This window comes from Laccaria bicolor, genomic scaffold (genome assembly GCF_000143565.1).
Source record: "Laccaria bicolor S238N-H82 LACBIscaffold_4 genomic scaffold, whole genome shotgun sequence".
Taxonomy (NCBI): Eukaryota; Fungi; Basidiomycota; class Agaricomycetes; order Agaricales; family Hydnangiaceae; genus Laccaria; species Laccaria bicolor.
Genome location: NW_001889875.1, coordinates 896,150 through 920,701, shown reverse-complemented (window position 1 = coordinate 920,701; position 24,552 = coordinate 896,150). Strand labels below are relative to the sequence as shown.

Below are 24,552 nucleotides of genomic sequence, written 5' to 3'. Positions count from 1 at the left end.
AATTCCCATCCCGTTAAAGCTTTCGTTGACAGTGGTGCTCAATCGACAATAAGTCTGTATCCTTCCTCGCCATCATCATTATTAGGAGCTAATATTTACTTTTAGTGAGCCCCGAATGCGCTGAAGCCTGCGGGTGGGTATTTTCATCTTCTGTGTTGATATCTAATTCTGATGTCTAATGTAGAATCATGCGACTCGTCGATAGACGATTCTCCGGTATTGCGCGAGGAGTTGGTACAGCCAACATTTTAGGGAGGGTGCATAGTGCACCCCTCAAACTGGCTGATTTATTCCTTCCATGTTCGTTTACCATCATGGAGGTGTGTATCTTTGCCTTCCTTTCTTTCTATAAAGGACGCCAAGGAACTGAAACTACTTTCTCAGGGACGCGATGTAGACCTCCTCTTTGGGCTCGACATGTTGAAAGCTCACCAAGCCTGCATCGACCTCGAGAAGAACGTCCTCCGAATCCAGGGACGCGAAGTCCGCTTTCTCTCTGAACACGAACTCCCCGACAAGGCACGGGACTTCGAATCCGAGCCAAGCGACGCTGGTCCATCCTCGTCTACACCTTCAGGGGACAACGCAACCGGTCCAGCGTTCCCCGGAAGTGGGCAGGCACTCGGTACACAGCCGTCTACCTCGATAAATCCAGTCAGACGCCCTCCCACCTCTGCCCGCCCGTCACAAAGTAGGATTCCTGAGAAAGACATTGCGACGTTGATGGAGTTCGGCGCGACAAGAGAGGTGGCTATAAGCACCTTGGAGGCTGCAGGAGGCAATGTGGAGGTTGCTGTGTCCTTGCTGTTCTGAGCGATGGAACTCTTTTCTTTTGGGTCATAGGGCGACAAGCGCATTCGAATTGTAACATCAATTGTACAGTGACGGATATATACGGATTGCTGGTGAAAAATACAATGGTAGAGATGAATAAAGAATGCACACTAGAACTAAATAAGGCTGACTCTCGTCCGCACCAACCCTCCTCGCCAGTTATGCATGCCAGCGGAACGGCGATGGGCCCAATCACCCTGCATTCTAGAAAAGGCGTCCTGAATATGTTCTGGGCGCAACGCGGTTCTTGCTTCTGGCGGAGGCAGGAATAGGGTATTCACTGGAAGGGTATACTCTGTTTCGTCATCTGGCGACTCTTCTCTCCTGCGCTTCTCGGCGGAGCCACCAACACCTCCGTTTGCCTTTCTTTTACCTTGTGAAGGTGAGGTATAGTCGTCACGAAGAACTGATTCTTCTAGTGATTTCTTGACTGTAAGCCCAGCGAGAGTGAGGGATCGGACCATCTCAAAGGCCAGAAATCCGACGATGTCGACTGTGTCGTCGTTGGGTTTCAGGTCAAGCTGAGGTGGCAGATTGAGGAAATCCCTGAAGCGCTTCGCTAGAAGTATATTTCAATGATTGAATGTAGGAGCAAAGTTTCAGTAACAAACCTTTTCGATAAGTGAACGAAGCCTGGCGGCAATCAGAGTAATGGTGGTATTCCTCTCGCGTCATTTGTCGGGTGGCATCATCAGCTTCCTGTTGATCGATGCTCTATCAGTCAAGCTCGAACATATGAGTTTGTTATTCCACCTTTAATCGTTGTATGGAAGCTTCGTGCGCTTCAATATCATCTTCGTCTTCCTCGTCATCTGACTGATGTCCACTTTGTCGCAACACTTCTGAATAAATAGTCGTAATCTCCCAAGGCAGCTTGATTGTGATCTTCTGCGCCTTTGCTGTCAGTTTGTCTGAGGAGAGAGGGTAAATATCGGGAGGGACATGATAAGAACGTTGCTTCTCACCGTCTGGGCCGTCGTCCAAAGTTTCTACTTCCACACCACCACCGCCGTCTCCTCCCGAATCTTTCGCGTGTTTTCGAACATCCTTCCATGATAGGTACGTTCGTAGTCGGTTGACCTTTCCTCTATCATGCCGAATGAGGAATATAAGGTCTTCTGCGGACAGATATCGTGCCCCGCGTTTCACAGCTAACGCGCGTGCTTGTAAAATCTAACGTTCGCGTCATTCGATAGCTCGTCCCGCTGTGAGTGCACGCGGAAGTCCTTACCAGTTCGATAAGCTGGCTTCGGACAATATCCTCCACCAAGTTTACAGTCTCCGGGTTAGGATCTTGTACTTCGCCGAAAACGAACATCTAGCAGAAACGTTCAGCCGACCTGCAAACCACGATGAGAAAGACGAGCCATCTGGGATATTTCCGTAGTATATTTGTACGGCTGGGTGACTGTCCCGGCCTCTCCGGTAGCTTTCTTAGCTCCTGACATTTGCTACTAGAGTTCGGTGGACTCCTTAGGACTCGAAGAGTGTGCAGTTGTCGAAGGTTAAGTACTCGTCTGAGGTATAAATGTCACGACACCGTCCGAGACGTTCGCAAGAGCGTCCCCAAAGATTCTTTCTAAACTCTTGATTGTTGTGAGAATTCGTGGCAGGTTGAAGGCGGAGGTGTGGGGTTGGAGAAAGGGTGGCTTGGACAATGCGGAAGTAATATTTAAGCTACACGTGATTCTTAATATTAGTCACGTTACCACGGTTAGGGTCTTGCAACACGTGATCCCGATGCTGACCCGTAACTGTTACCTCACACAAACCTCATCGCCATGAAGTTCAACACTAGTTCAACCATATTCAAACACAGATACCGCAAACCATGTGTTTGCCTTCCGATACGCGTGGATTCTCTCCTATTCGAGTACCAGCGGATCCCCCAGACGGTGCTTCGCGACGCGTCAAGCATGGTGCACGAGGATACGTGATTCTTGGGCATGTGGCGCGTTATTGCCAGTCGAATGTAAATTCACGTTGATCGATCTTGCATCAACGTTATCGGAGGCTGACAGACTAAGTCGAATGGGTCTTGTGAGAAGCTTATGCGCCCGAACGAAGTTCCTAGAGCTCCCTCCACAGCATGACTTGCCTCGCTCTCTGGAAACTTGCTCTCTGCGCCGTTTCCTTGTCTAGCGTAACAGCGACACTCTTGCCAGATGGACGGCCTCACGCGAATATGATGCGTCCGCCGGGTGTCCCGCTCGTACACATTCCAGCACCAGATGCCCCCGTTATTAGTCGGAACGGCACAGTCTTGCCGCCATACAACACGCTTTACGAGTTCGACCAACTCATTGACCACAAAAACCCATCTCTTGGAACATTCAAGCAGCGGTTTTGGCACACGTACGAGTTTTATGAACCAGGTATTGAATAGCATGCTCTGATGAAGATGCTCGAGACTTACCGGAGTGTAGGCGGTCCGATAATTCTTTCCACGCCTGGGGAAACCAATGCGGGCGGTGAGCGTAGATCTCTCTCGTTGCAGTCATTTCTCTCTCTTATTCTCGTTTTTCAGGATACACTGGGTATTTGACTAATAGGACAATCAACGGGTTAATTGGTGTGGTTTTTGTTTTGTTTCTAGAAGTCAAGAAATTGACTGGCTTACAGCCCAGCAAGAAAATGGGAGCACAATCGTTTTGGAGCACAGATTCTATGGCTTCAGTAATCCGTATCCAGACCTAAGCGTTGCTAGCTTAAAGTACCACACAATCCAACAGGCCATCGACGATCTCGAATACTTTGCCAAAAACGTTCACCTCCCAATGCCTGGAGGTGACCAACTCACGCCCGATAAAGCCCCATGGATTTTGATCGGAGGAAGTTACTCTGGTGAGCATGCATTGTGTCATCAGAAGTTGATTTTATGATTCACCTCTCACGAAGGCGCTCTTACCAGTTGGACAATGGTCAAGTGAGTTCAGAATACCGTTTCAAGTATGCAAACTTATGTTGTCATAGCAAGCCTGGGCTCTTTTTTGCTGGCTATTCGTCATCTGGTGTCGTGCAAGCCATCTTGTACGCCAAAACCTCACATTCGTTCCCGAAAGGGTTGCTGATGCAGTAAATTAGGGACTTCTGGCAATACTTTGAACCCATCCGCCAAAACATGCCGCAGAACTGTTCCACTGATGTTCAAGCCGTCATGACCCACATAGATCGCGTTTTCCTTTCTGGAAATAAGACGGCCATCCAGGCTATCAAAGAATCCTTTGGCATGGAAAGCGTGAAGTATCTTGACGACGTTGCTGGTGCTCGTACGTTGCCAGTCATGATCATCTCGCTTCTAACCTAAAAACTCCTCATTAGTCCGGAACAACTTGTGGGATTGGCAGTCACTCCAGGTCACATCGGGACCTGGTGCTCAATTCTATCAGTTCTGCGACGCGCTGGAGGTTAAGGACGGTCAAAGTGCACCAGCCTCAGGATGGGGACTCGACCACGCTCTTTCCGCCTGGAGCAATTATTGGAAAACAACATACTATGCTACAAGTATGTCATCATTTGTCATTCTACGAAGAACATCACTAACATGTAAGTGCACAGTCTGTGGAGAACATGACGCAGAGTACGTAGATTTCAATCAAGCTGCGACAGTTGCTGAAGTTCGTACCACAGGACCTGTTTGGGCACTTACGATACCACCCAAACGTCTTGGCACGACACTTCCATTGATAATGCAGGGCGTTCTTGGACGTGGATTGTGTGAGTCCAATTGCTTCGCACGTCGTTACTGTCTGATTGCGGATCTAGCTGTAATGAAGTGGGATATTTCCAGGTTCGACATCTCTATGGACTGAACGATTACTTGCTGATGCACCACATAGGAAGGAGCACCGCTTGGACAAAAATCAATTGTTACTCGTCTTGTTCAACCACCCTACGAATTCGTACATTTTCCAATAGTCCCACCCCCTAGCAGAGATTAACGTTCTACTCAGCGCCAATGCCAGCAAATGTTTACCGGCGCATTTCCCTACAGCATCGCGATACCAAACACGCTTCACACCAACCTGCTCTATCGAGGATGGAACGTCAAGGTTGACAGGCTATTCTTTGCCAATGGAATTCGTCAGTTTAGGCTCAACTACCTCCATTGAATTCCATTTGACTTTCCCTTTCAGGCGATCCTTGGAGAGAAGCAACCATGTCGGCGCAAGGCTTGAACGCCAAGAGCACCCTCTCACAGCCAATAGCCCTCAGTGATGGATTCCACTGCTCCGACCTTGGAGCGTCAGCCGCTCAAGTCGATCCCACCATAGCCACAGTGCACAAGCAGGCTCTAGAATCGTTCCGAACGTGGCTCAGCACATGGAAGCCAAGGGGACAAGGACGACCAGTCACTTCACCGAGAAGCCTTCCTCAACCAGCACGCAAAGTTTCTCAGCCGGTTATCTCGAAACCCCTCAGCGCATGGTTGAAGGGTGCTGGCGTTTTGTAGTGGAGAATGGAGGACAGTTGTACATAAGAGAATCGCCAATTTCGAACACTGTCACAATCTGCGTTCACAGATTTAGATGTTAGAACCACTCAATCTTTTGATCATGAGGAAGAAAGGAAACCAGGATTCGGACGATTCGGCTTCTTCCAAAGTCAAGCGAGAACATCCTGTCGACGACCAGGCCAGCGAACGCTGGTCGTCTCGTCGTCGTCTTGTATAGCTGTGATATGTGGATACCAGTTTTACTACTACTCTTTCATCTAACCCATCTGACCTGCGACCAAGATAATTAGTAGAAGCGAAACCTTGGCGAATACATGAGTTGAAAAGTTGGAAATTCTCAAGTTTATTTGGTATTTATATCCATCCCGTCACCATCGTGAGTGCTACACAGGATATATCATAGACAAACGTTACCTGCTGGTAACCCACTGGTAACGTTACCTATGCCCCAGGTAACGTTACCAGTCTGAATACCTAAATCCTTGGCATATATCGCCATTGTCCCCCACATACTACCATTGTTTTATAATAGCTCTCATGTATTTACATTGTCCCGTTAGCGAGTTTAGCCAAATACGGAACGTGTGGCTCTCGGAGCCATTATACTAAGTAGGTATTTTTGCGACGACGCGTCGAAGCGTCGCGCGAGCCTGCTCCTTCACTCCCTCACTCAAACTGCTTTAATTTAATTACATCACCCCTTCAAAGTATGTCTTGGAAGCACAGTAGCATATAAAAATTTAAAAGCAGAGGCTTGAGAACTGCAGTGTATTTCCCAATGAGCCCTCCCAGAAAAATGGCATTTTTTTGCAGCCAGTATGTACAAAGAACCTCATTTATATTTTAGCCGTGCATTATCTAAATCCCAACGGGTGTTGCAAAAATTGTGGCCTCTAAAACTTTGCCTTTTATCCTTTTTAAAATGTAGTCTATTTGGTACATCTAAACAGGTTTCCTCAATCGCGGAAACACCTTTTGATGCACTTTAATTCCACGATTGGGGCCTCGCTATCCGCTATTGTTGAAGTCGCATTTGAGGATCCCGTTTTCGAGGGATAAGCGGGACCCGCAATGGGGTTTCCACATTCGGGATGCGAGGTTTCCTCGATCGGGGTCACCTCGCTTGAACAGATGAGGGGGTCGACACAGGGACTGAACGGAGAGGGGGACTGAGGTCCAAACAACCCAGGTGGGAGTTCAGGGATGCCTGAGGGCGAGAGCAGACTGTTGATCCCAAAGAGGAGGAGGGGAGACAGGGATCAGAGGGGAACGGGGAGAGAGCGGAAAAAACGGATTCATTCGTGTGACGCTATCTACGCTATTGAGGACTCCGCGAACACGGATCGCCGGAGAGAGGTTACCAGCCGCGTGACGGAGGTGACGGCGCGCGCCAAAAGGGAGGGTTGCCAGCGCTCACGTGACGTAACCGGGTCACGTAACCAGGCGTGATATTATTGAGTAGGATGGCCAACCCTCCAAGTTTGGTAGCGACTGGACCTCCAACAATCTGCTCGCTTACAACATAAGAGTTGAATATAAACCTTCTTTGGAATTGCCAATCTTCCCCAACCTCACATCGACAATGAAGTCCTGATTGCACCCGACCCCGCTGCCACCCAGCACGATAACGCTTATGCCCTTTTGCGCACCATGGAGCTCGCAATGGCCATCTCACCTGGCGAGGAGTCTGCCGTTGATGATTTCGCCGTTCATCTTTTCAGGGCTCTCGGCTACACGGGCAGAGCTGTAGCTAGAACTACGAGGACAAGGAAGGACCTTCCGTTTCTGGTGTGTGGCGAAGAGAGACACGCCAAGGCGGACGTCTGTATCATGGATGGTTTAGAAATCCTCCTACTCGTCCAAGAAGACAAACGGCACCTCGACAGTTCTGATCCAGAGCCTCAGCTCATTGCAAATGCAATCGCCGCCTTCTACAACAACAATATCACGCGCGTTCAAGCTCTCGGTCTACCTACCCTTCAAGACAAGGTTATCCCCCGCACCAAGAAGACACCTGCCCAAAATAAAAGGCCTAAACAAGCAACTGTGACTTTCAGCAATCCATTTACCAACCCGCCCGAATTAGAAGCCATCATGCGCTCGTCTCGCGAGCAGCCCAATTGGAAAGCCGCTGAGATGGAAGGCGAGTCTTGGGAGGGCACGGCGGAGGAGAACGTGGAGAAGTACCAGAGGATCATGAATCCGCCGCCGGTGGATTGGCCCAAGGTGATAGGTGATTTGACTGGAACTGGAGGGGATTGATGTTTGTGGTAATGGACTTCATGGGTAACGTTTTGGTGTCAGACTTAGCATCCCTCCTTTTATTGTAATTCATAGATGGCAGATTCTGTGAATAAGAGTTGTACGTGATAGTCGTTGGCTGCGTAGAAAAACATGTATCAGCCGCGAATAATACTTTTCCGCCGTTGTTTTTTATGCTCAGCAGATAGCTGTGATAATGGTATGCCAGTTTACTATTTTTTTGAACGTCTGATAACAAGTAAGATGAGCGAAATCGATGGTAGCACGACACCAAAAAACAATGAATAGGTATATCCGTCCCAGAGCACCTATGAGTACGTACACTAGAACGTAATTTTCTGTCCTTGGCTGGGAATAATCGCGGCAGACTCCCTTTTTGCAAGCGCGAGAGCCGCTCCAGGTTTAGGCCGTGTCCTCGGTCCTTTATGTCTGACCCCATCCTTTTCGCCTCTCGACGTTCGCTTGTCCTCGTCAGGATTTTCTCGCTTGACTTTGGAAGAAGCCGAATCATCTTCAACGGGCTTCGTTTCCCTGTGTTTGCGAGTGGGTTCCTTATCCGCAGAGGAGTACTCCCCTTGAAGTTGGGGTCGCTTGGGTTTATAACCCGCTGACAGAGGTCTTCTCCCCTTTTTTGGAGCAGCACCGTCCACCGGTTTGGTTTTTACGGCTCCACGACGTACCGCATCGGCACCGGCATATTGAACGACGAGATCTCGTCCATTCAGATGATGGTTTTTTGGATTGATAAGAACGGAGGTTGCGTGGTCGATACTCGTAAAATCCACAAAAGCGAACCTAGTTTGAAGAAGAGGTCAGAAATGTAGGAGGTTGGTCTGATGAATAGCGAGTGTACGTACCCTTTACAAAGCCCAGAATCCTCAAATGTCCCCATCCGCACTTTCCGTATCCACACATCCTTGGTCTTCTTCTCCTCTCCTTCCTCCTCCTTGACTTCTTTGTTCTTCGAAACCACTCTATGAGCTTCAAACAACTGACGGATCGCATCATCAGTGGTCTCAAAGCCCAGATTACCAATGAAAAGCGTCGGTGCTGGAGGCTGTTTCTGCGCGCGCAGAATTTTCTGGGCTGTCTTCGAGTGCGTCCTTTGTGCCAAAGCGGAGTCATTCGTTTTCACATCTACACCGGGAGCAAGAGGCCTTCCTGCAAAGTCATCGCCTATGAATAGAAATGAGATATGTGTTATTGTGAGGCGACCAAGGATGGGCTCACCATCTTTGATAAGCAACTTCCGTCCAACCAAAGGCTGTTCCGAACGAGCAATAGCAGCAGCTTTGCCCTCTGGCGTTGAGAAGTCAACATAAGCGAACCTAGAGTACTTTATATATCAAATATTACGAAAAAAACAGACATCATGGCGTACCCTCGATTCTCCGGAATCAATCCCGGCCCAGCAGGCGCTTTTGTCGGCATATTAATTCTCGTAATCTCTCCACACCCATCAAAGAACGTCCTCAAATTTTCCTGTGTCGTCTTGAACGACATATTCCCAACCCACACAGAATTTTGTCGTTTTGCGGATACAGGAACAGCAACGGCGCTCCCATCCTTCAACTTCCGTTTTTTGGCTAGAGAAGCTTCAAGTTTTCCCTTGGCTTTGGCTTCCTTCTTTTGACGACGTCGTTCAGCGTGTGAGAGGACGGGTTCGCCTAGTATTGCGGGAGCAGCTTCCTCCTCATCAGAGGCGTCTGAATCTACTTCATCGGTGTCCGAGTCAAAATTTTCTTCGACTTTACGCTTCCTTTTGAGAATGGGAGACGACTGAGGTTCCGGCGTTGGGCTGCTCGACGACGCTGATGAGGAAGACATGAAGAAACCGACTCAAGCTGAAAAAAGAATTGATTACAACACGTGACGAGGGGGGATATGAAAGTAACTGTGATAACTGCGTAGTACTACCAGAAGCAAGCCAAGTAAGAGAACTACTAGATAATAGAGATGGACAATATAACGACGTGTAGGATATGCAACCAAAAAAAGAGAACCAAAACCGATCACTCATCGATGTCTCGTCGAAACTGCCCTCTTACGCTCCCCACCTCCGCCTTCCGCAAGAACAGCCTTGGGTCCGCGCTTCGCCATAGCCCACAAGAAAACGAGAATGATTATACCAAACTGGAACCACAGCCATACTTCCAAAAGTAAGGCCCCGAACCCGGGCTTCCCTCTCTTCTTTGGAGGAGGACTGGCTTGGAGTTGGAATTCGTTGTTGTCGACACCACGATCTGACTGAGGAGAGTCAGGTCCAGCGTCATCCGAGTCGTCACTCGCTTGCGGTGTATCTGGTTCTTGTTCTTGCGGAGAAGACTCAGCCGCAGAACGCGCCCCGTCAAAGTTCTCCATCATCGTGTCGATGGCGCTCGTTATCTGCTTAGGAACGAATCGAGAGGGCTTTTTCTTCTGCACAGTGCTTGTCATCAACCCCACCGAAGAAGATGGCCCTAGCCCAACAACGTCTTTCGAAGCAGCCAAAACCGAATTCCCACCAAACCGGCCATCAACCCACCGATGTGTCCTCGACCTCAGAGTCTGGGACATGCGTTGTTGCCTTGGCGACTTTGGAGTCGTCGCGCGTCTCGCTTCCTTTTCAAGAGCATTATCCGGCGTAGGCGGTTCAACCGATAACTGGAGACCACCACCGCAGCTCATTAATGAAACGGGGGACAGAGGAGCTTCCTTCACTGGTGGTTCACTCGGGGGCAAAGGCTTTCGGCTTATAGGCGAAGGAGATACGGGCGATGGGGAAGGAGAGCGCGAGGGAGCAACGGAGAGTTGGGAAAGATCGTATAGACTTGTAGTCCTCAGATGAAGGTTACCCGCTCCTTCGCCCCAATTATTCAAAAATTCGTTTCCGAGCTCGCTTTCGAGTGTAGGGCGGGAGCTTACAGGTGAAGCCTGCTCGCAAAAGCTGAGAGAAGAGAGTGCTGGAGAAGCGAGACCAGTACTCTTTCTTGACCAGGACGAGAGATGACGGCCTTCGCTCCAAGGAGACGAAGGGAACGGAACAGGGAAGTTTGGCGACTTGCTGGCATCAAGGTCTGCGGGTGTATGTTGACGAGGGTCCTCAAACAAACCAACGACAGAACGACGCGTTTTTGTCGTGTTTACAGCGACAGATCGTCCATTTGACAACTGGGTCTCGATATTTCGTCGTAAACTCCTGAACCTAATGGTATCAGCCGTGGAAACATCGGCCTTGCCTTTCGCATTGGCTTCCATTAGTTCGAGTTCCACGTTGTTAGGATCGACGAGGCATTCGTAGACCTTGCTAATGTGTTCCGTGTCTCGCTGAACAGCTTGTAATTGATTGGCCGTCTCTTCCTGCTGGTTCAAAATCTTCGAATTCGTCTCTTCGAGTTCCTGTACTTTAGAAAGCAGCTGAGAAATGAGGGTATGCTCTGGATGCGACATGGTCCGATAAAAACCAGGATTGATCTCGCCCAGGCCACTGCTCTTCGCAAAAAGCCCGCCACCTAACGAGTTGGATTTAGCGTGCCGTGGAAAGGGGCTTGGCGTAGCCGGGAAGAACGAGTACGACCCAGACGGGCCCCCAAACCTGGAACCCTCAGGCGCAAAGTTCCGTACCCCAGGTTCCGCAACATCTTCCTCCGATGTATAATCTCGTCCAAGATTACGCATCGCCCTAAACTTGGCTTCCCTCTCCTTCTTCTTCCTCCAAACCTCCTCAACAACTTTTTCCGCGCCCCACCCAAACCCAGTCTTCGTCTTCTCCTCCAGCTCCTCACTCTTCGCCTGCGTCTTCTCCAACGCCTCACGAAGAACCATAATCTCCTTTTCCAACCTCTTCAACTCCCTCCTCCCAGCCTGATCAGCCGTCGTCGATTCCGACTCCAATTTCTCCAGTTTATGCAGGAGCTCAGCATTCTGGTCCGCAAGAAGAGATATATCCGCCGTCGACATGGACACTTTTCGCGTGTGGCCCCTAAAAATCGTGGTGGGGGGCGTCGTGTTGAAATTGATGGCAGAGTCTGAGGACGAGTAGCTGATGGTGCTATTCTCCGACGCGAGGCGAGATAACCCCGCAGGTGACGACGTGGAGCCGCAAGGAGACATGGACGGTAGACGGGCTAACAAAGCTTGGTGCTTGGATTTGAGGGCGACGTTGTTCTGGTAGAGGGTTTTGCACACTGCGGACGTTAACCCAAGCTCTGGTTTACATAAAAGAAAATAGGAGAAACTCGATCATTCATCATCCAACGACGTAAAAAAACCAACATTCAACGCACCGTTCTCGCGTTCCTTAATAATATCATCCGCTTTGATTAATAGCCCTACAATCTCTTCTCGAGACTTCTCAAGCTCGTCTCTGAAATCGTCGCTCAACGAGTTGGAGGGAACTATGGGTGATCGTGGTGGCTGACTTTGCTCCAAGTGATCGGCTGGCGGTTGTAGGTCCCACCAAGTTCCCGACATAGGGGGTTCCAAAAACTTGGATGCAACATGCAAATCATCATTCGTTGGAGGCGAGCCGAAGGTTGTACCGTATGCCGGTGGAGGAGTCGTGAGATTCGGATTGGAACGCTGGCGCATCTTTGCTGGGGGACGAGGACGGGGCGTTTCTGTGATGGCTAACATGGTTGGAAACAAGAAATTGAACAGGAGAAATTTACAATGAAAAAGAGAGTGAGGTTGGGCCTAGTGCGATTTAAAACGCGTCCAGGATAGCTTTCTAATAGTTTGTGGGGAAAGATAATGAGGCAGGAGTAGGAGAAGCGCTCGTCGCAACACTCGCTTGCATGTGAAATCTCACAAAAAGCATCGTAGAGAGAGGAATCCAAAGAAAGCAAAAAAGTCGCGTTGATGGTACAGGAGGGAGAATTATAGCTAGCAAGTTCGAACTGTACGGTAGGGCGAGGAGATGGACAGGGGGGGGATCCAGAAAACACGTCGATCCAAGAAACGGTAATAAACAAAACGAAAACCAAATGCATACAACACCCACGAACCCCCATTTTTATATTCCTTTTCACTACCAACCACATCATTGCTGCTGCTGTCCAGAGCTAGGGGGATTGCCAAACGTGCTGCTGAAAGTCGAAGGCGTACTTGACGTCCCATTAGCTGCCGTTGGGGTTGATCCAAATCCGAATGCAGCAGGCCCAGCAGCACCAGGCTTGGCTCCAAACGTCGACGTGCTACCAAACGGCGATGACTGAGGTGTCGTAGAAGTGCTGGATCCAAAGTTAGATGGGTTCGATGACGCTGACGTCGTTGTCGAGCCAAACATAGACTTGGGAGCTTCAGCAGTGGGTGTTGCATTGTTGGTCGACATTCCTGCACCACCAAACGAGAACAGTTTTGATGGTTCAGCGGGTTTATCTTTAGCAGTGGAGGCAGGAGTAGTGCCAAATGTACTACTTGCACCATTCCCAAACACGTTTGGCGTGGTGGTTGGCGTTGAGCCAAATGCAGGCGCCGTCGTTGTCGAGCCAAACGCGGGCGTTGCTGTCGAACCAAACGCAGGCGTCGTTCCAAACCCTGACGAGGTGTTGTTGCCGAATGCAGCAAAAGGAGACTTCGCGGACTCTTTATTCTCTGTAGACGTCGAAGCAGATGACGTTCCTCCAAACGCTGGCGCTGCCGTCGTATTGCCAAACATACCAAACGCCGACTTCGGAGCCTCCTTCGTCTCTGTAACTCCTTGGGAGGCAGAGGGAGCTCCAAATGCAGGCGCCGCCGTCGTGTTGCCAAACGCACCAAACACCGATTTGGGAGCCTCCTTCGTTTCTGTAGCTTTCGATCCTGACACACCAAACGGTGTCGGTGCCGACGTAGAAGCAGCATTATTCGCAAAAAGATTTCCCCCCGTGAATCCAGCTTTTCCAAATGCCGACTTCGGAGCATCTGTCATAGTCTGCTGAGAGCCCAAATTTATCGGTTGAGAACTGGAGGTAGCGTTTGTCGTCTGCTGCGAGCTCGAACCCGCATTGGCCGTATACCCAAAATTGAACTTTGGAGGCGCAGGTACGTCCTTCTTCTCCTCCGTCGTCGTCGTGGGGGGCTTCACCCCAAACGCCGAACCAGTCTTAGTGTCAGGGCCCAGCGCACCGCTCAACGACGAACTCGTCATCACTGGGGCGGTCGTTGGTTTCGTAGCAGCTCCAAAGTTGAATTTCAAAGGGCCAGATGGCGGAGCAGCGGTTGAAGCTGAAGATGACGAAGCAGCCTGCGGAGCTGTAGCGGGTTTGTTGAAGAACGAAGGGACGCCAGAGGGTTTCGCAAAATTGAAGGGTGATGATGCTGGCTTCTCAGGTTCAACCGGCGCACCACCAACTCTAGAAAGTAAAGAAGAAGGTGCACCAGTCTTCTGCTCAGGCTGTGCAAAGAGGGGTGGTTTCGTTTGGCTAGCTGGTATCGTGGGTTGTTGGAATGAGAACGTTTTGGGAGCTTCAGCCTGTTGAGGAGCGGTCTTTCCGAACGCAAAAGTCGAACCAGCAGAAGCTTGAACTGGGGCTGGGAAGGCGGAAGAAAGTTTGGCTGCATTCGGTTTGGGAGGGGAAGAGAACAGTGGAGAGATCGTCACTGAAGGATTGGATGTTGATGCAGCCGCGGGTGGCGCAAATAAGGGGTTTGGAGCAGAGGGAGCAGGCTTTGAAGCATCCGCAGAAGATGAACTTGGAAAGGAAAACAAGCCAGGTGCCGCTGTCTTTGTCTCAAGTTGGGCTTCCGTAGGCTTTGTCACCATAATTGTTGGAACGGTGGTGGCGGCAGCAGTGGCAGTGGCAGCAGCTTGCTCCTTCGCCTTCTTCTCCTTCTCTATCCTCTCTTTTTCAGCTCTATCCCTTTCAGCTCGTTCCCGCTCAATCCTTTCCTTCTCAGCTTTTTCGCGGTCTGCCTTATCCTTCTCCTCCTTCAGTTTCGCCTCCTTCTCAGCCTGTTTCTTGCGATTGGCTTCTCTAATCCTGGAAATACCCTTCGCTTCAAGCTCCTGTTTTTCCAACTTTGAGAACGTGCGATACGCCCCCCGTGGACTGCCATTGGTACTGTCGGACAATCCTGGAGATCCAGAAACACTTTGATAAAGGACTGGCGCGCGGGAAGCCGATGCAATTCGCTTGGTGAGCCCCATTTGGGGTTGATCAAAGGGACTGATTCGTAAACCGACATGGGATGCGATGGAGTGGCGATAGTTTCTTGGTCTGGGTACAGCTGTGATGGGTGTCTCATCAGGTGAGCGAGATATTGGAGAGGCTGTTGGGGTTGTAGACGTCGAAGCCCAAAGAAGATTTTTGCCCACAGGTGGGGTCGGGACTGGCGCCTAAGAAAGAAAGGTGAGGCAAGGTAATTTTTTTTACCAATGACACTTACCGATACGTCGAGGGAAGGTTTCTCAGGTGAAATCGATCGACGAGGTGAGTCTTGCCATGCCAATAGATGGCATTCCCTTGCATCCTGGTATTCCTCCTCGGTCAGCCAACTTTCTACAAACACCTCCAGATTCGCATCGCGATCAGGGTGAATAGAGTCCACAGGCTAAAAACGAAACAATCAGCACTCATACCACAAGGACACTTAAAAAAGCACGCACCATGACGAATTTGTGTCTTGCCTCCTTAACGAGGGCCTGGCGGAGTCGTTGACCGTTCGGTCCGATCTTGTACTTGACACCATTGCTCTCCCACTCATCACCAATACGCCTCGCCCTACTCCTAGTAGACGCAAGTGACTCGTCCATCGAAACATCGCTCGTCGATCGTTGGTCCTCATCAGGGGTATTAGCATGCGAATGTCGCTTGCCTCGCTTCTTTCGGGACGACTTTGAAAGCGCCTCGTTTTCGTTGTCGTCATCGCTGCCAATTTCGATGTCTCTGTCACGTTTCTTGCCACGAGATAAACTGCCTGCGTCGGACTTTCGTTTGGAGACCGTCTGCCGCTTTCTCCGCCGGGCCTTTGCGCCTTCCTCATGTTCAAACATGCTGTAATCGTCGTCTCCACCAAAGGTAGATCCAGCCTCAGCACGATCACGCTTCTTGCCCCGCACGATGGACGATAACTCAGGTACATCGTCGTCCTCTTCGTCTACCTCCATGCGTTCGTCTTCATGAAGTGATTTTTCATTGGAGAATTTGCGGGCACGTTTTCCTCGAGATTTCTTGCTGTGGCCAAGGTCATCATCGTCGATTTCCTCTTCTTCATCTCCGAGGAAGCGCTTAGAAACACGTTTAGGAATGATGCCATTCTGATCTTGCCATTCTGCATCCTCATCTCCATCAATAAGCTCATCGCCTTCAACCCTGGTCTTTTTGGCAGACTCAGCCTCGTCAAACTCTTGCTCGTCAAATCCGCGTTTATGGCCAGAGAGATTGAGATACTTGCGACTGGTTTGACGCTGCAGTGTCGGCCTTTGAGTGACTCCAACGTTAGAGGACTGCGGGACAAGCGATCGTCTCTGATGTGGGTCCGTCAAGGGGTTTGGAGATGAAGCGGGTCTGAAAAAATTATATCAGCGGTTTGTGCGCGAGAGGTGTTAGAGCGCTTACGAATTAGTGATGTCGTTTCCAATGCGGGAGGATGATGGTAGATAACCAGAGGTGTAAGCACCAGGGACCAATGAAGAGACGCTTTGCATCCTCGCTGGATCCGGAGCATGTTGTTGAGCGCCTATGATATAGCAACAAAAGGTTAGATGAAATCAGTCAAAGAGGGTATTATCGTAAAAGAAACACGCACCTGTTCTGTATCTAGTGTTTTGTTCATGCAGCGCGCCGCTCTGATCGGGGATCGAAGCCGGCTGCTGCACTGGTTTGGGTTTTGCCCGTCTGGCCTCGTTCTCTTCGCGAGCCTGAACGGCGGCAGCGTAGGCGACGTTGAAAGGTCGACGATCGTTGTCCGGAATACCGTGCCGTCTTCGCGTCGCCCTGATGAAGAAATAAAATAAAATGACGCGTCAGCACTCGGCGAGCAACGGAGAGGACCCATCGAGTCAAGAAAAACGCACAATTTGTAAGACCGTTCCCGCCATAGAAGGACATGAGCCCATATCCGCACACCAAGGACGTATAAGCCGAGGAAAGTCGCCAATAAAAAGGCGGACTTTGTGAAAGAAAAAGAGAACAGGCTGGGTTCTTGCAGGCGAGACACGGGCAATGTCGGATGGCCAAGGATGTCAGAGTAGTCACCTTCCATGGCGAAAAGGGAGAGAGAGGACGCAGCTGGCGAACACTGGCCTGTTGAAGGGGTCGTTTGATGGAAGGGGGGTTGAAAGCAAAGAGTGACGGCCACACTTCTGACTGTTTATGTTTGCCTTTGTTTGCACCGGTGCCGAATCAGATAAAAAGCCTGCTGCAATTTTCAACGACGCTGATATCCTTCTGCAATATACTCTTTCATTCCTCTCGTCTGACTCTCTTCGCTTCATCCCACTTGCGAATGCCTAGGAACAATGGCTTTCCCTGCCTTCGTTACCTCTACTTGCGATGTGGAAGATTTATCGAGGCTTGGTCCACGCTTGAATGTCCAGCAACAACTGTCGCTCTACCCGTGGTCACTCGAGTACTAAACCGAGCTTACATCTACTTACTTCATGTACACACTTATATTACAATAATACACCTGCTTTAGACTGCCGTCTCCAGTTGAAAATTTCTCCGGGTCGAGCACGTGAGAAAGTAACACCATTTTTAAAAGTGGTCAACTCTGCTCCCCCCACAAACCTTGGTCATTCACCCTTCCACCCTCATACACCTTCTCCCTTCCTCCCCCCTACTCTCGCTATCCAATGTCGACAAGAATCATTACCCTCGACGAGCTCCGTGAAAACAAGACTCGGGACAGCCTCTACATCCTCATTCACGGCAAAGGTAACGCGCCAGCCAATCACAATTCACCTTTTACCACATATCTCACCATTCTCCCATCCCAGTCTACAATGTCACAAAGTTCATGGATGAGGTACTACATCCCCCCTTCACCCTTAAACGCGACTAAACCATCTCTCCAAACTTGCAGCATCCCGGAGGAGACGAGGTTCTGTTAGCCGAGGGTGGTACGTGGCAACATCTAGGAATCACACCATCGCAGCAACACAATCTAAGCAACCCCTTTTAACAGGCCAGGATGCAACGGAAGCCTTTGAGGATGTGGGCCACTCCGACGAAGCCCGCGAACTCCTCCCTGCCATGCTCATTGGTGAATTCGAAAAGAGTAGCGTGCGTACCCCGGCCCCCACACCTATACCCGTTCAAAATGTCGCTGACTTAACAACCGTAGGATATTCCGCTCAAATCCGGAGCAGCGGCTGCACAAGCGAGCCGGGTATCAGGAGCCGTTGAACAGGGATCCAAGTACGCTCCTCTCTCATCCTACCCGAACAAAATCTAACAACTTACCCTGCTTCAACAGCCTGATGTACTTCATCCCCCTAGCTCTGCTTGGCGCTTATTTCGGATGGCGGTTCTACTCTGGCGCTTAAACCGCTACTTATCGAATCGTTTATCTATACACCTCGCTGACGCTCTCTCCCCGTTTAACCTCGCATTCCCTTATTGCCACACGTGCTTATTACATGTGTACCCTTTGCATTATTTACTCCCTTTTATTCTTGGTGGATGTTTGGAAATAGAGCTCATTTTGGTGCAATTGTCGACGACATCGTTAGCGCTGGCCCGAATTCCCGTAAGAGGAAACAAACAGTTTACATTCTTCTAATGTTACAAACACATCCAAGAAATCCTGAAGAAACTCAAAGAAAACTGGTTTATCTAAGAAAGAATACGAATCATCCAGCATGGATTCCCAACCACGGTTGCAACCTATCATTCAGACCCTGCCCCACTCACAATCTCTGCACACCTGAGCTAGATAACCAAAAGTCCAGCATCCGGGTATCCAGCACAAGTCTGGAGAGACAATGTCAGGCCCAAAACCTTGATTCCTTCCTGAAACAAGCAACTTAAACTCAGTCCCCCCTCAAAACCCAAAACCCAAAAAAAAAAAAAAAAAAAAAAAAAAAACACGAACCGAAATTCAAACAACAATCCCCATCTTCTCCAACCCCTCCTTAGCAGCCTCATTCCTCGCCGCCTTCTTCGTATTCCCCCTCCCGCGTCCATAAAACTCCCCATCCACCATAACCTTCACATACCACACCGGCGTCGTCTGCGTCCCCCTCACCAACAAATGCGCAGGAACCCCAGGGTCGCAGTACCCATTCCCACCACCGACGGAGAGCTCCCCGCCGTCCGAGTACACCCACTCGACTTGGCGGTTATTTTTCTGGAGCTGTTGGTTGAAGAGGGCGAGGTGCCCGATTGTTGCGCCGATGGAGGTTGTGGATGGGTCGGGGTGGATGGGGGATGGGGAGGGTGAGGATGAGGATGAAGGGGAGGCGGAGGCGGAGGCGGAGGGGGGTGGGGTGGCGAGAGGTGGTAGACCGTGTTGTTGGCGTACGATTCGGTATGCGGCTGTTACGAAGGGCCGGAAGAGCGGGTTGAGCCAGGCTTTGACGGCTTCGAGGCCTTGGTCGAGGTATAACCCGCCTACAAACGACTATGCGAACGTCAATGCTTGGTTGAATATAGGTTGGGCATTGCGAACCTCAAAAACATCGGCTGTCAGTGTTAAACATTAATTAGGGTTGTTTCGGGGAGATGGTTGGGCTCTGACCTTGGATATTGGTAGATGCACGCAACGTGATAGATTGAGCCGGGTGGAGGCGCAGTCGGTCTGGAAGCTTGTATCGCAGGGATCTACAGATAAGAAATAGGTTAACGTCCAGCCTCACCGCAGCATGCTTGGATGCAGTCCCACATTTCAGCCAGAGTGAAGTTTCCGACTATCATTGCTCGTATTTTCTACACATAAAACCATCTTAAAAGTGAATGAAGAAAGAGAAAGACGGAGGCTTACAGTGGAAGGACCAACACGAAGACCAGGGTACATTTCGAACATCAAGCTGGTCACCGACAGCCCAATGACTGTGTCTCCCAGATGTTCATACCTTCCAACAATAACGAGATATACATACCGACGAATCATTAATAATAGGAATGTACATACTTCTCGTTATCAGGACTCGGGTCATCCGGGTGATCTTCAAAGATATGCGTAGGCCTCGCATAAAAGCTGCGATGCGTGTACACCTGCTGCTTTATAGCGGGCGAAGATATATCAGGCAGGACTGGAAATAAGCTCTCGTCGATGCCGAAATCAGGACTAGTAGGTGGGTTTGAATTTTGAATTGGGTTAGTAGTGAAAAGGTTATTATGGAGTGTAAATGTTAGAAGTGTATTGCTCGGGGCCTGATCACATATCGAATACGCTCACTTCAGGGAGGGCATCTTGTATTCGAAATTGAATAGGTCACTACTTCGGATACCTTGTGGATCTGGGAGATTGCGGGGACTCGTTGGACGGGCTATCGATGCGCGCAGTTCACGGATGATTGAGGAGATGGCGCTTTTCGCTTGGGAAAGAGCGCGTTGCATAGCCCTTCTTGCCTGAGCATGAGTTCGACTTGAACTCCGCGTCAAATATTGAGCGCGACACTTTCAAGTTCAAAGGCAGCGGCTGCGGCAAGGCGCACCAATGGTGGCAATTGGAAGGATCTCCCACATTAGTCATGGGGATCAGCTGACGTCCGGTGCCAGTCCAGATAACTTTCCGCAATCTATGTCAGGATATACATGAATAATAATAAAAGCAGTTCAGACGGGAAGGAAGAGGATAGGATGGTACAGGGATATTGATTTGCGCCGTCTGGGATTTAGCACTCATTCGACGTACCTGCCGCCGTGAGCCTCGCCTGCGCCTTCATCGCAAAATAATCTTTGTGAAGCCCACACTCCGTCTTCTCCTTCCCAGCCCACCTCCCCGCCCTCTCATCTTGCCCCTCACCCACTTTAGACGTACTGTGCCAGTCTCCAACACTCCGATATCCTTGATCGAGCAATTTGTTTCGTGGGACTTTGTTTTCGGTGATATACCACTCGACGAGGTGGAAGTTCCATGAGAAGAGAGGGTTCAATTTTAGTAAACCTGTAGAGTCGACTTCGAGAGGTTGGAGGGACGCGCGGTCGCCGCCCTGGGATGCGCGACGACCTGTGATTACAGATTGTACGCCTAGTTCTTTGTATGCACGTCGAGCAGGTTCAACCTTTTGTTGGAGATGTGTGAATAAAGAATTTTTTAGGAATTTATAAGGCTGACAAACCTTGACAGCAAAGTCATATGAACTGTCATCCTTTTCCCAAAATTTTTCGCCATACTTCGCCTCAAAATCCGCCACGGTCTCGCATCCATCTGGCTTGTACACATGTACGGGGACGTTGTACCTCGATTCTACTTCTTCCACCAATTCATAGGTCTCCGAGAAGTGATATAGGGTATCGAGAAAAATCAGAGGTGGAGGTGATGATGTGAGCTTTGACAGCACATCAATGGCCACTAGGCCAGTCAGACCGAAAGCGGTGGTCTGGTGTAGTCCAGGGAGATAATCCAAAGCCCACCCCAAGATCTCTTCTGGGGTCATCGGGGAGAGGTGGATGTTGATAGCATCGAGATCCTCTTTCGAGAGGGGGAGTTGAATGGGTTTTGAGATATGGAGAGTCATATTTCCGATGGGTTGTAAAGCGATAGAGGATGTGGATGGGGTGTAGATAGAAGAGACGGAAAAACGAGTAAATGTCGGATGGCTCACATCATTCCACCTTTCTGACAAATCGAAACAAAAAGCTTCGTTGCCACGTGATCTACAGAGATTATAGCAGTCCAGACGACGCTAGCCGACGGTCGTCGTTGACGGAACTCCTCCAGTATGGCTAGGTGCACCGTTTTATGGTGACCGAGTTTCCGGTGAACCTCGTGATTCTGACGCTCGAAGCTGTGATCCATGTGTACCGAGCCAATCACAAGTGACGACGGAACAACCCCAATAAATTTGAACTCAACCCCAGCCAAACGCATATAAGAGACAATGTCGCTCGACCGTAGAGATAGCGATCCCCCAGACTCACCCTACGTCTCAGGTGACTCATCGCCCTCACCCTCGATGCCTCAAAGCCCTGGAGAAGAAGAGAGGGAAGAGAAAGAAGGCGTTCATTTCACGCCAAAGCGCGCCATGGCCTCGTTTGAGAATCTTGTTGCGATGGCGAACCACCAGGAGAGGCTGAGGGAGGCTAGGAAGATGGTATGGAGGGATAAAGGCCAGCCGGTCGTCGCTGTTGAGACGTTGGAGGCGTGTCTTGAGCATGCGCTTACTGGCGGACTTCGTGAGCTTTTCGCGTCATTTTGCATTGGCGCGTTCACTGAGAAGTACAAGGGTCCGCGACACTGGCATTCAATATGCGAGCGTGTTTGAACTTGGTGCTGGCTCTTCTTCGAATACACCGAGTACCAAGGTGCGCGAGAGCTCCTGAAAAGCAAATATATGCGTCTAATGTTATGCTCTAGAGATCACCGTTTCGCTATGATACGGCACGCCGTTTTCGGTTCTGATACATGGAGATTCGCAGCCATGCTTGGTGCGTCCTTTCCCTTGGCCAGTTACAGTTGACCTCACGTCCTTCGCAGGGACATTCGCATCTATTTACAAATTCCTCCTGAATGCCCTTCCTATCCTCATCCCCTCCATGAACCTCGGCCAGTCTGCGATAGAGGACGAAGATCTCGAAGAAGGTTCTACCCTCGAAGTTCCACTCCAGAAGAGGAAAGCTCGACTTTCCTTGAGCGCACGCGCACAAATGCAAATGTCGTTGATTCGAAAGAGGACGAGGAGGTGGCATGCTGCTTTGGCAGGGGGTATTGCAGGGGGTTTGGCTATTATATGGGAGAAGCATAGCCGACGAGGGATTATTGGACAACAGATGTTTGTTCGGTGAGCTCAGAATTCACCTGACCAGTCGTGGTCATCGTTAACGTGCCTCCATAGCGGATTGCAAGGATCGTATAACGCGTATACTACAAGCCGTAATATCCGCGTTCCGAATGGTGATGTACTGGTGTTCGCACTCGCGTAAGTATCTCGATGCTTTCAGGATTTCGGCTCTTTGACACTCTGGCATTAGCTGTGGTCAGATTCTTTATGGCTTCCTGCTCAGACCAGATACCCTTCCTAGATCATACACAACCTGGTAGGGTTTTCAATTCCCAAAGAAACGCTTCTGAACCCCTCGTTCACAGGATAGGACAAGCCGCCAAAGTTCCAGCAGAATGTGTTCGAATGAACCATGACCTTGTTCGCGACGGAGTATTCGACCTCGTAGACCTAGACAAACTTGCACAACGAGACGTCTGTTTCTTTCCTTTCTCTACTCACCCACCGAACTAACTCAAAAATGCGATCTAGGACATAACACGATTCAACAAATCCGACCTCCTCTCCCTCCGCTCCCAATTCGTCAACATCGTCCCAGGCGCTTCAGACACGCAATACTTCCCACATTACGCCCCCTGCTCTGCCGTCCACCCCGCGCTCTCCTCATGCGCTTCGGTGCCCCTCGATCGGTTCTTTGCCGTGTTTAAGTGGATGTTACCCATTTACGGTGCCCTGCACTTTGTACCAGCAGTGTTGTTCAAACGCAAAGCGTTCGCTGAGGATCCGGGAAAGGTGCTCGTTAGAGCGGGGATGGGGAGTCTACGCAGCTCGGCATTCTTGGGCGTGTTTGTTGTGATTTATCAAAGTCTGTCTTCTCCCCCTCCTTCCCTCATTCCCCACATTCATTCATTTTCTTCAACCCAGCAATATACTGCTACAAACACAAACTCCACAAACTCCTCACCCTCCTCCGCACGGGCGCCCTCCCCTCCAACATCCTCACAGCCCCACTCACCCGCACCCCCCAATGGCTCATCGACCTCCTCATCTCCAAGGCGTCTTTCTGGCTCCCTGGGTTCGCGGCTGGTTTGTCGTTGTTCGTAGAGGAGAAAAGGAGGAGGGGCGAGTTGGCGATGTACGTCCTCCCGAAAGGGCTGGAGAGCATTTGGGTTATGGCGCGTGGGAAGGGGTGGGTGTTTAAGACGGGACGATGGGGAGAGGTGTTGTTGACTTCGTTAGGGATGGCGATGGTTATGGTGAGTTTGCAGCTGTTCCTTTTTTGGTTTTGATGCTGATGAGGTGGTGTAGAGCACGTATCAGAACGATCCACAGCATCTCTCGGGCTTTGTTAGGCGCATTATGTATCAGTTTATTGGTCCGAATTGAATGCTGCATGTTGTATGTTAATTATTGGAGCTAGGGCTTTGGGCAGCCTCGGCCACTTCCTGCAATGCTCTGCACTTTGGTCGTGGAGGGCGGCGAAAACTCAAAGTTAGGCCTAGGGGCGGACGCGTCAGGTCACATCACCGTCACACGTGCATTTTGAAGCTCATTACTACGACCAATTGACGACCAACTGCGCAAAGTTGGCGAAAACGCGTAAGGTCTGTCTTTTTACGCACTTTCACTCCAAATTTGAAGTTAGCAAACTCATACAAGTACATCTTGCCAGTCGTAACAAGGACATCCAAGTTCAACGAACAAGTCAGGAAAGGAGAAGCCGCAGGCGAAAACCTCAGGGGTAGTCGACCCGAAAAAAAAGAAGCAGGGAGTCGCAACGGATAAGTTTCAGAAGGACATGAAGCTGTTCATGGAAGAGTTCGATGAAACAGACCTTGACTTGAGCTTGAACGAAGAGCTTGCTTCAAAAATGACCAAAGAAAGGATGCTCGAAGAAATCGCCTCTCTCCCTGCAGACGAGACGCGAAAACTGTTGATGAAACTCCTCTCGGAAGGCCAGGGTGTGCGAGAGACCATAAGGAGGGAACTCGTCAAAGTACGAATGGGCCCGGACGTCGCACCAGCAAAAAAGAAACGGGGTAAAAAATCTGCACCATTTGAATGGGTGGGCTCCTACGAAGCTTGTTCCACGGACCTGGCGGAGCAATGCGATGGACCCGAAGATGGGGTGTTGAAGTTCACGTTTCTCCCATCTCTCGGCTCTTCCCACCTTTGGGGCTCGTTCGACATTGGTGTCATCAAGGGTGTC

General features: G+C 50.2%; 11 protein-coding genes across 11 annotated transcripts; 5 read left to right on the top strand and 6 right to left on the bottom strand.

Moving 5' to 3' along the window:
- Window positions 1-950: 950 nt before the first annotated feature.
- On the bottom strand, window positions 951-2,152 carry LACBIDRAFT_246295 (uncharacterized protein; the record flags this gene model as incomplete). Its single annotated transcript, XM_001876455.1, is given in 6 exon segments — window positions 951-1,114; window positions 1,181-1,393; window positions 1,446-1,533; window positions 1,588-1,826; window positions 1,842-2,007; window positions 2,066-2,152. The coding sequence occupies 6 exon segments, from the start codon at window positions 2,150-2,152 to the stop codon at window positions 951-953; spliced, it is 957 nt and encodes a 318-aa protein (XP_001876490.1).
- A 771-nt stretch (window positions 2,153-2,923) lies between these two features.
- On the top strand, window positions 2,924-5,287 carry LACBIDRAFT_311397 (uncharacterized protein; the record flags this gene model as incomplete). Its single annotated transcript, XM_001876923.1, has 14 exons — window positions 2,924-3,209; window positions 3,261-3,305; window positions 3,362-3,406; window positions 3,457-3,678; window positions 3,733-3,760; window positions 3,808-3,864; window positions 3,919-4,103; window positions 4,156-4,338; window positions 4,393-4,414; window positions 4,465-4,551; window positions 4,600-4,624; window positions 4,674-4,736; window positions 4,788-4,917; window positions 4,971-5,287. The coding sequence occupies 14 exons, from the start codon at window positions 2,924-2,926 to the stop codon at window positions 5,285-5,287; spliced, it is 1,695 nt and encodes a 564-aa protein (XP_001876958.1).
- A 1,665-nt stretch (window positions 5,288-6,952) lies between these two features.
- On the top strand, window positions 6,953-7,552 carry LACBIDRAFT_323339 (uncharacterized protein; the record flags this gene model as incomplete). The annotated part of the gene is made up of 1 exon (XM_001876922.1): window positions 6,953-7,552. The coding sequence occupies one exon, from the start codon at window positions 6,953-6,955 to the stop codon at window positions 7,550-7,552; it is 600 nt and encodes a 199-aa protein (XP_001876957.1).
- A 323-nt stretch (window positions 7,553-7,875) lies between these two features.
- Window positions 7,876-9,379, bottom strand: LACBIDRAFT_311395 (uncharacterized protein; the record flags this gene model as incomplete). The annotated part of the gene is made up of 4 exons (XM_001876454.1): window positions 7,876-8,347; window positions 8,410-8,728; window positions 8,783-8,880; window positions 8,934-9,379. The coding sequence occupies 4 exons, from the start codon at window positions 9,377-9,379 to the stop codon at window positions 7,876-7,878; spliced, it is 1,335 nt and encodes a 444-aa protein (XP_001876489.1).
- A 189-nt stretch (window positions 9,380-9,568) lies between these two features.
- LACBIDRAFT_311394 (uncharacterized protein) lies at window positions 9,569-12,166 on the bottom strand (the record flags this gene model as incomplete). Its single annotated transcript, XM_001876453.1, has 2 exons — window positions 9,569-11,718; window positions 11,818-12,166. 2 exons carry the CDS (start codon window positions 12,164-12,166, stop codon window positions 9,569-9,571), a joined length of 2,499 nt encoding a protein of 832 aa, XP_001876488.1.
- Window positions 12,167-16,960: 4,794 nt separating this feature from the next.
- LACBIDRAFT_311392 (uncharacterized protein) lies at window positions 16,961-17,152 on the top strand (the record flags this gene model as incomplete). Its single annotated transcript, XM_001876921.1, has 1 exon — window positions 16,961-17,152. The coding sequence occupies one exon, from the start codon at window positions 16,961-16,963 to the stop codon at window positions 17,150-17,152; it is 192 nt and encodes a 63-aa protein (XP_001876956.1).
- Window positions 17,153-17,244: 92 nt separating this feature from the next.
- LACBIDRAFT_183113 (uncharacterized protein) lies at window positions 17,245-18,169 on the top strand. Its single transcript, XM_001876920.1, has 6 exons — window positions 17,245-17,391; window positions 17,454-17,482; window positions 17,540-17,576; window positions 17,642-17,739; window positions 17,801-17,874; window positions 17,933-18,169. The coding sequence occupies exons 1-6, from the start codon at window positions 17,310-17,312 to the stop codon at window positions 18,000-18,002; spliced, it is 390 nt and encodes a 129-aa protein (XP_001876955.1). The 5' UTR covers window positions 17,245-17,309; the 3' UTR covers window positions 18,003-18,169.
- A 15-nt stretch (window positions 18,170-18,184) lies between these two features.
- On the bottom strand, window positions 18,185-18,349 carry LACBIDRAFT_311390 (uncharacterized protein; the record flags this gene model as incomplete). Its single annotated transcript, XM_001876452.1, has 1 exon — window positions 18,185-18,349. The coding sequence occupies one exon, from the start codon at window positions 18,347-18,349 to the stop codon at window positions 18,185-18,187; it is 165 nt and encodes a 54-aa protein (XP_001876487.1).
- A 207-nt stretch (window positions 18,350-18,556) lies between these two features.
- On the bottom strand, window positions 18,557-20,016 carry LACBIDRAFT_311389 (uncharacterized protein; the record flags this gene model as incomplete). The annotated part of the gene is made up of 7 exons (XM_001876451.1): window positions 18,557-19,078; window positions 19,127-19,140; window positions 19,196-19,278; window positions 19,340-19,383; window positions 19,439-19,529; window positions 19,589-19,744; window positions 19,856-20,016. The coding sequence occupies 7 exons, from the start codon at window positions 20,014-20,016 to the stop codon at window positions 18,557-18,559; spliced, it is 1,071 nt and encodes a 356-aa protein (XP_001876486.1).
- Window positions 20,017-20,294: 278 nt separating this feature from the next.
- Window positions 20,295-21,140, bottom strand: LACBIDRAFT_231584 (uncharacterized protein; the record flags this gene model as incomplete). The annotated part of the gene is made up of 2 exons (XM_001876450.1): window positions 20,295-20,684; window positions 20,742-21,140. 2 exons carry the CDS (start codon window positions 21,138-21,140, stop codon window positions 20,295-20,297), a joined length of 789 nt encoding a protein of 262 aa, XP_001876485.1.
- A 363-nt stretch (window positions 21,141-21,503) lies between these two features.
- Window positions 21,504-23,729, top strand: LACBIDRAFT_311387 (uncharacterized protein; the record flags this gene model as incomplete). Its single annotated transcript, XM_001876919.1, has 10 exons — window positions 21,504-21,798; window positions 21,849-21,927; window positions 21,980-22,050; window positions 22,100-22,403; window positions 22,458-22,541; window positions 22,594-22,659; window positions 22,709-22,817; window positions 22,875-23,208; window positions 23,268-23,599; window positions 23,652-23,729. 10 exons carry the CDS (start codon window positions 21,504-21,506, stop codon window positions 23,727-23,729), a joined length of 1,752 nt encoding a protein of 583 aa, XP_001876954.1.
- Window positions 23,730-24,552: the final 823 nt, after the last annotated feature.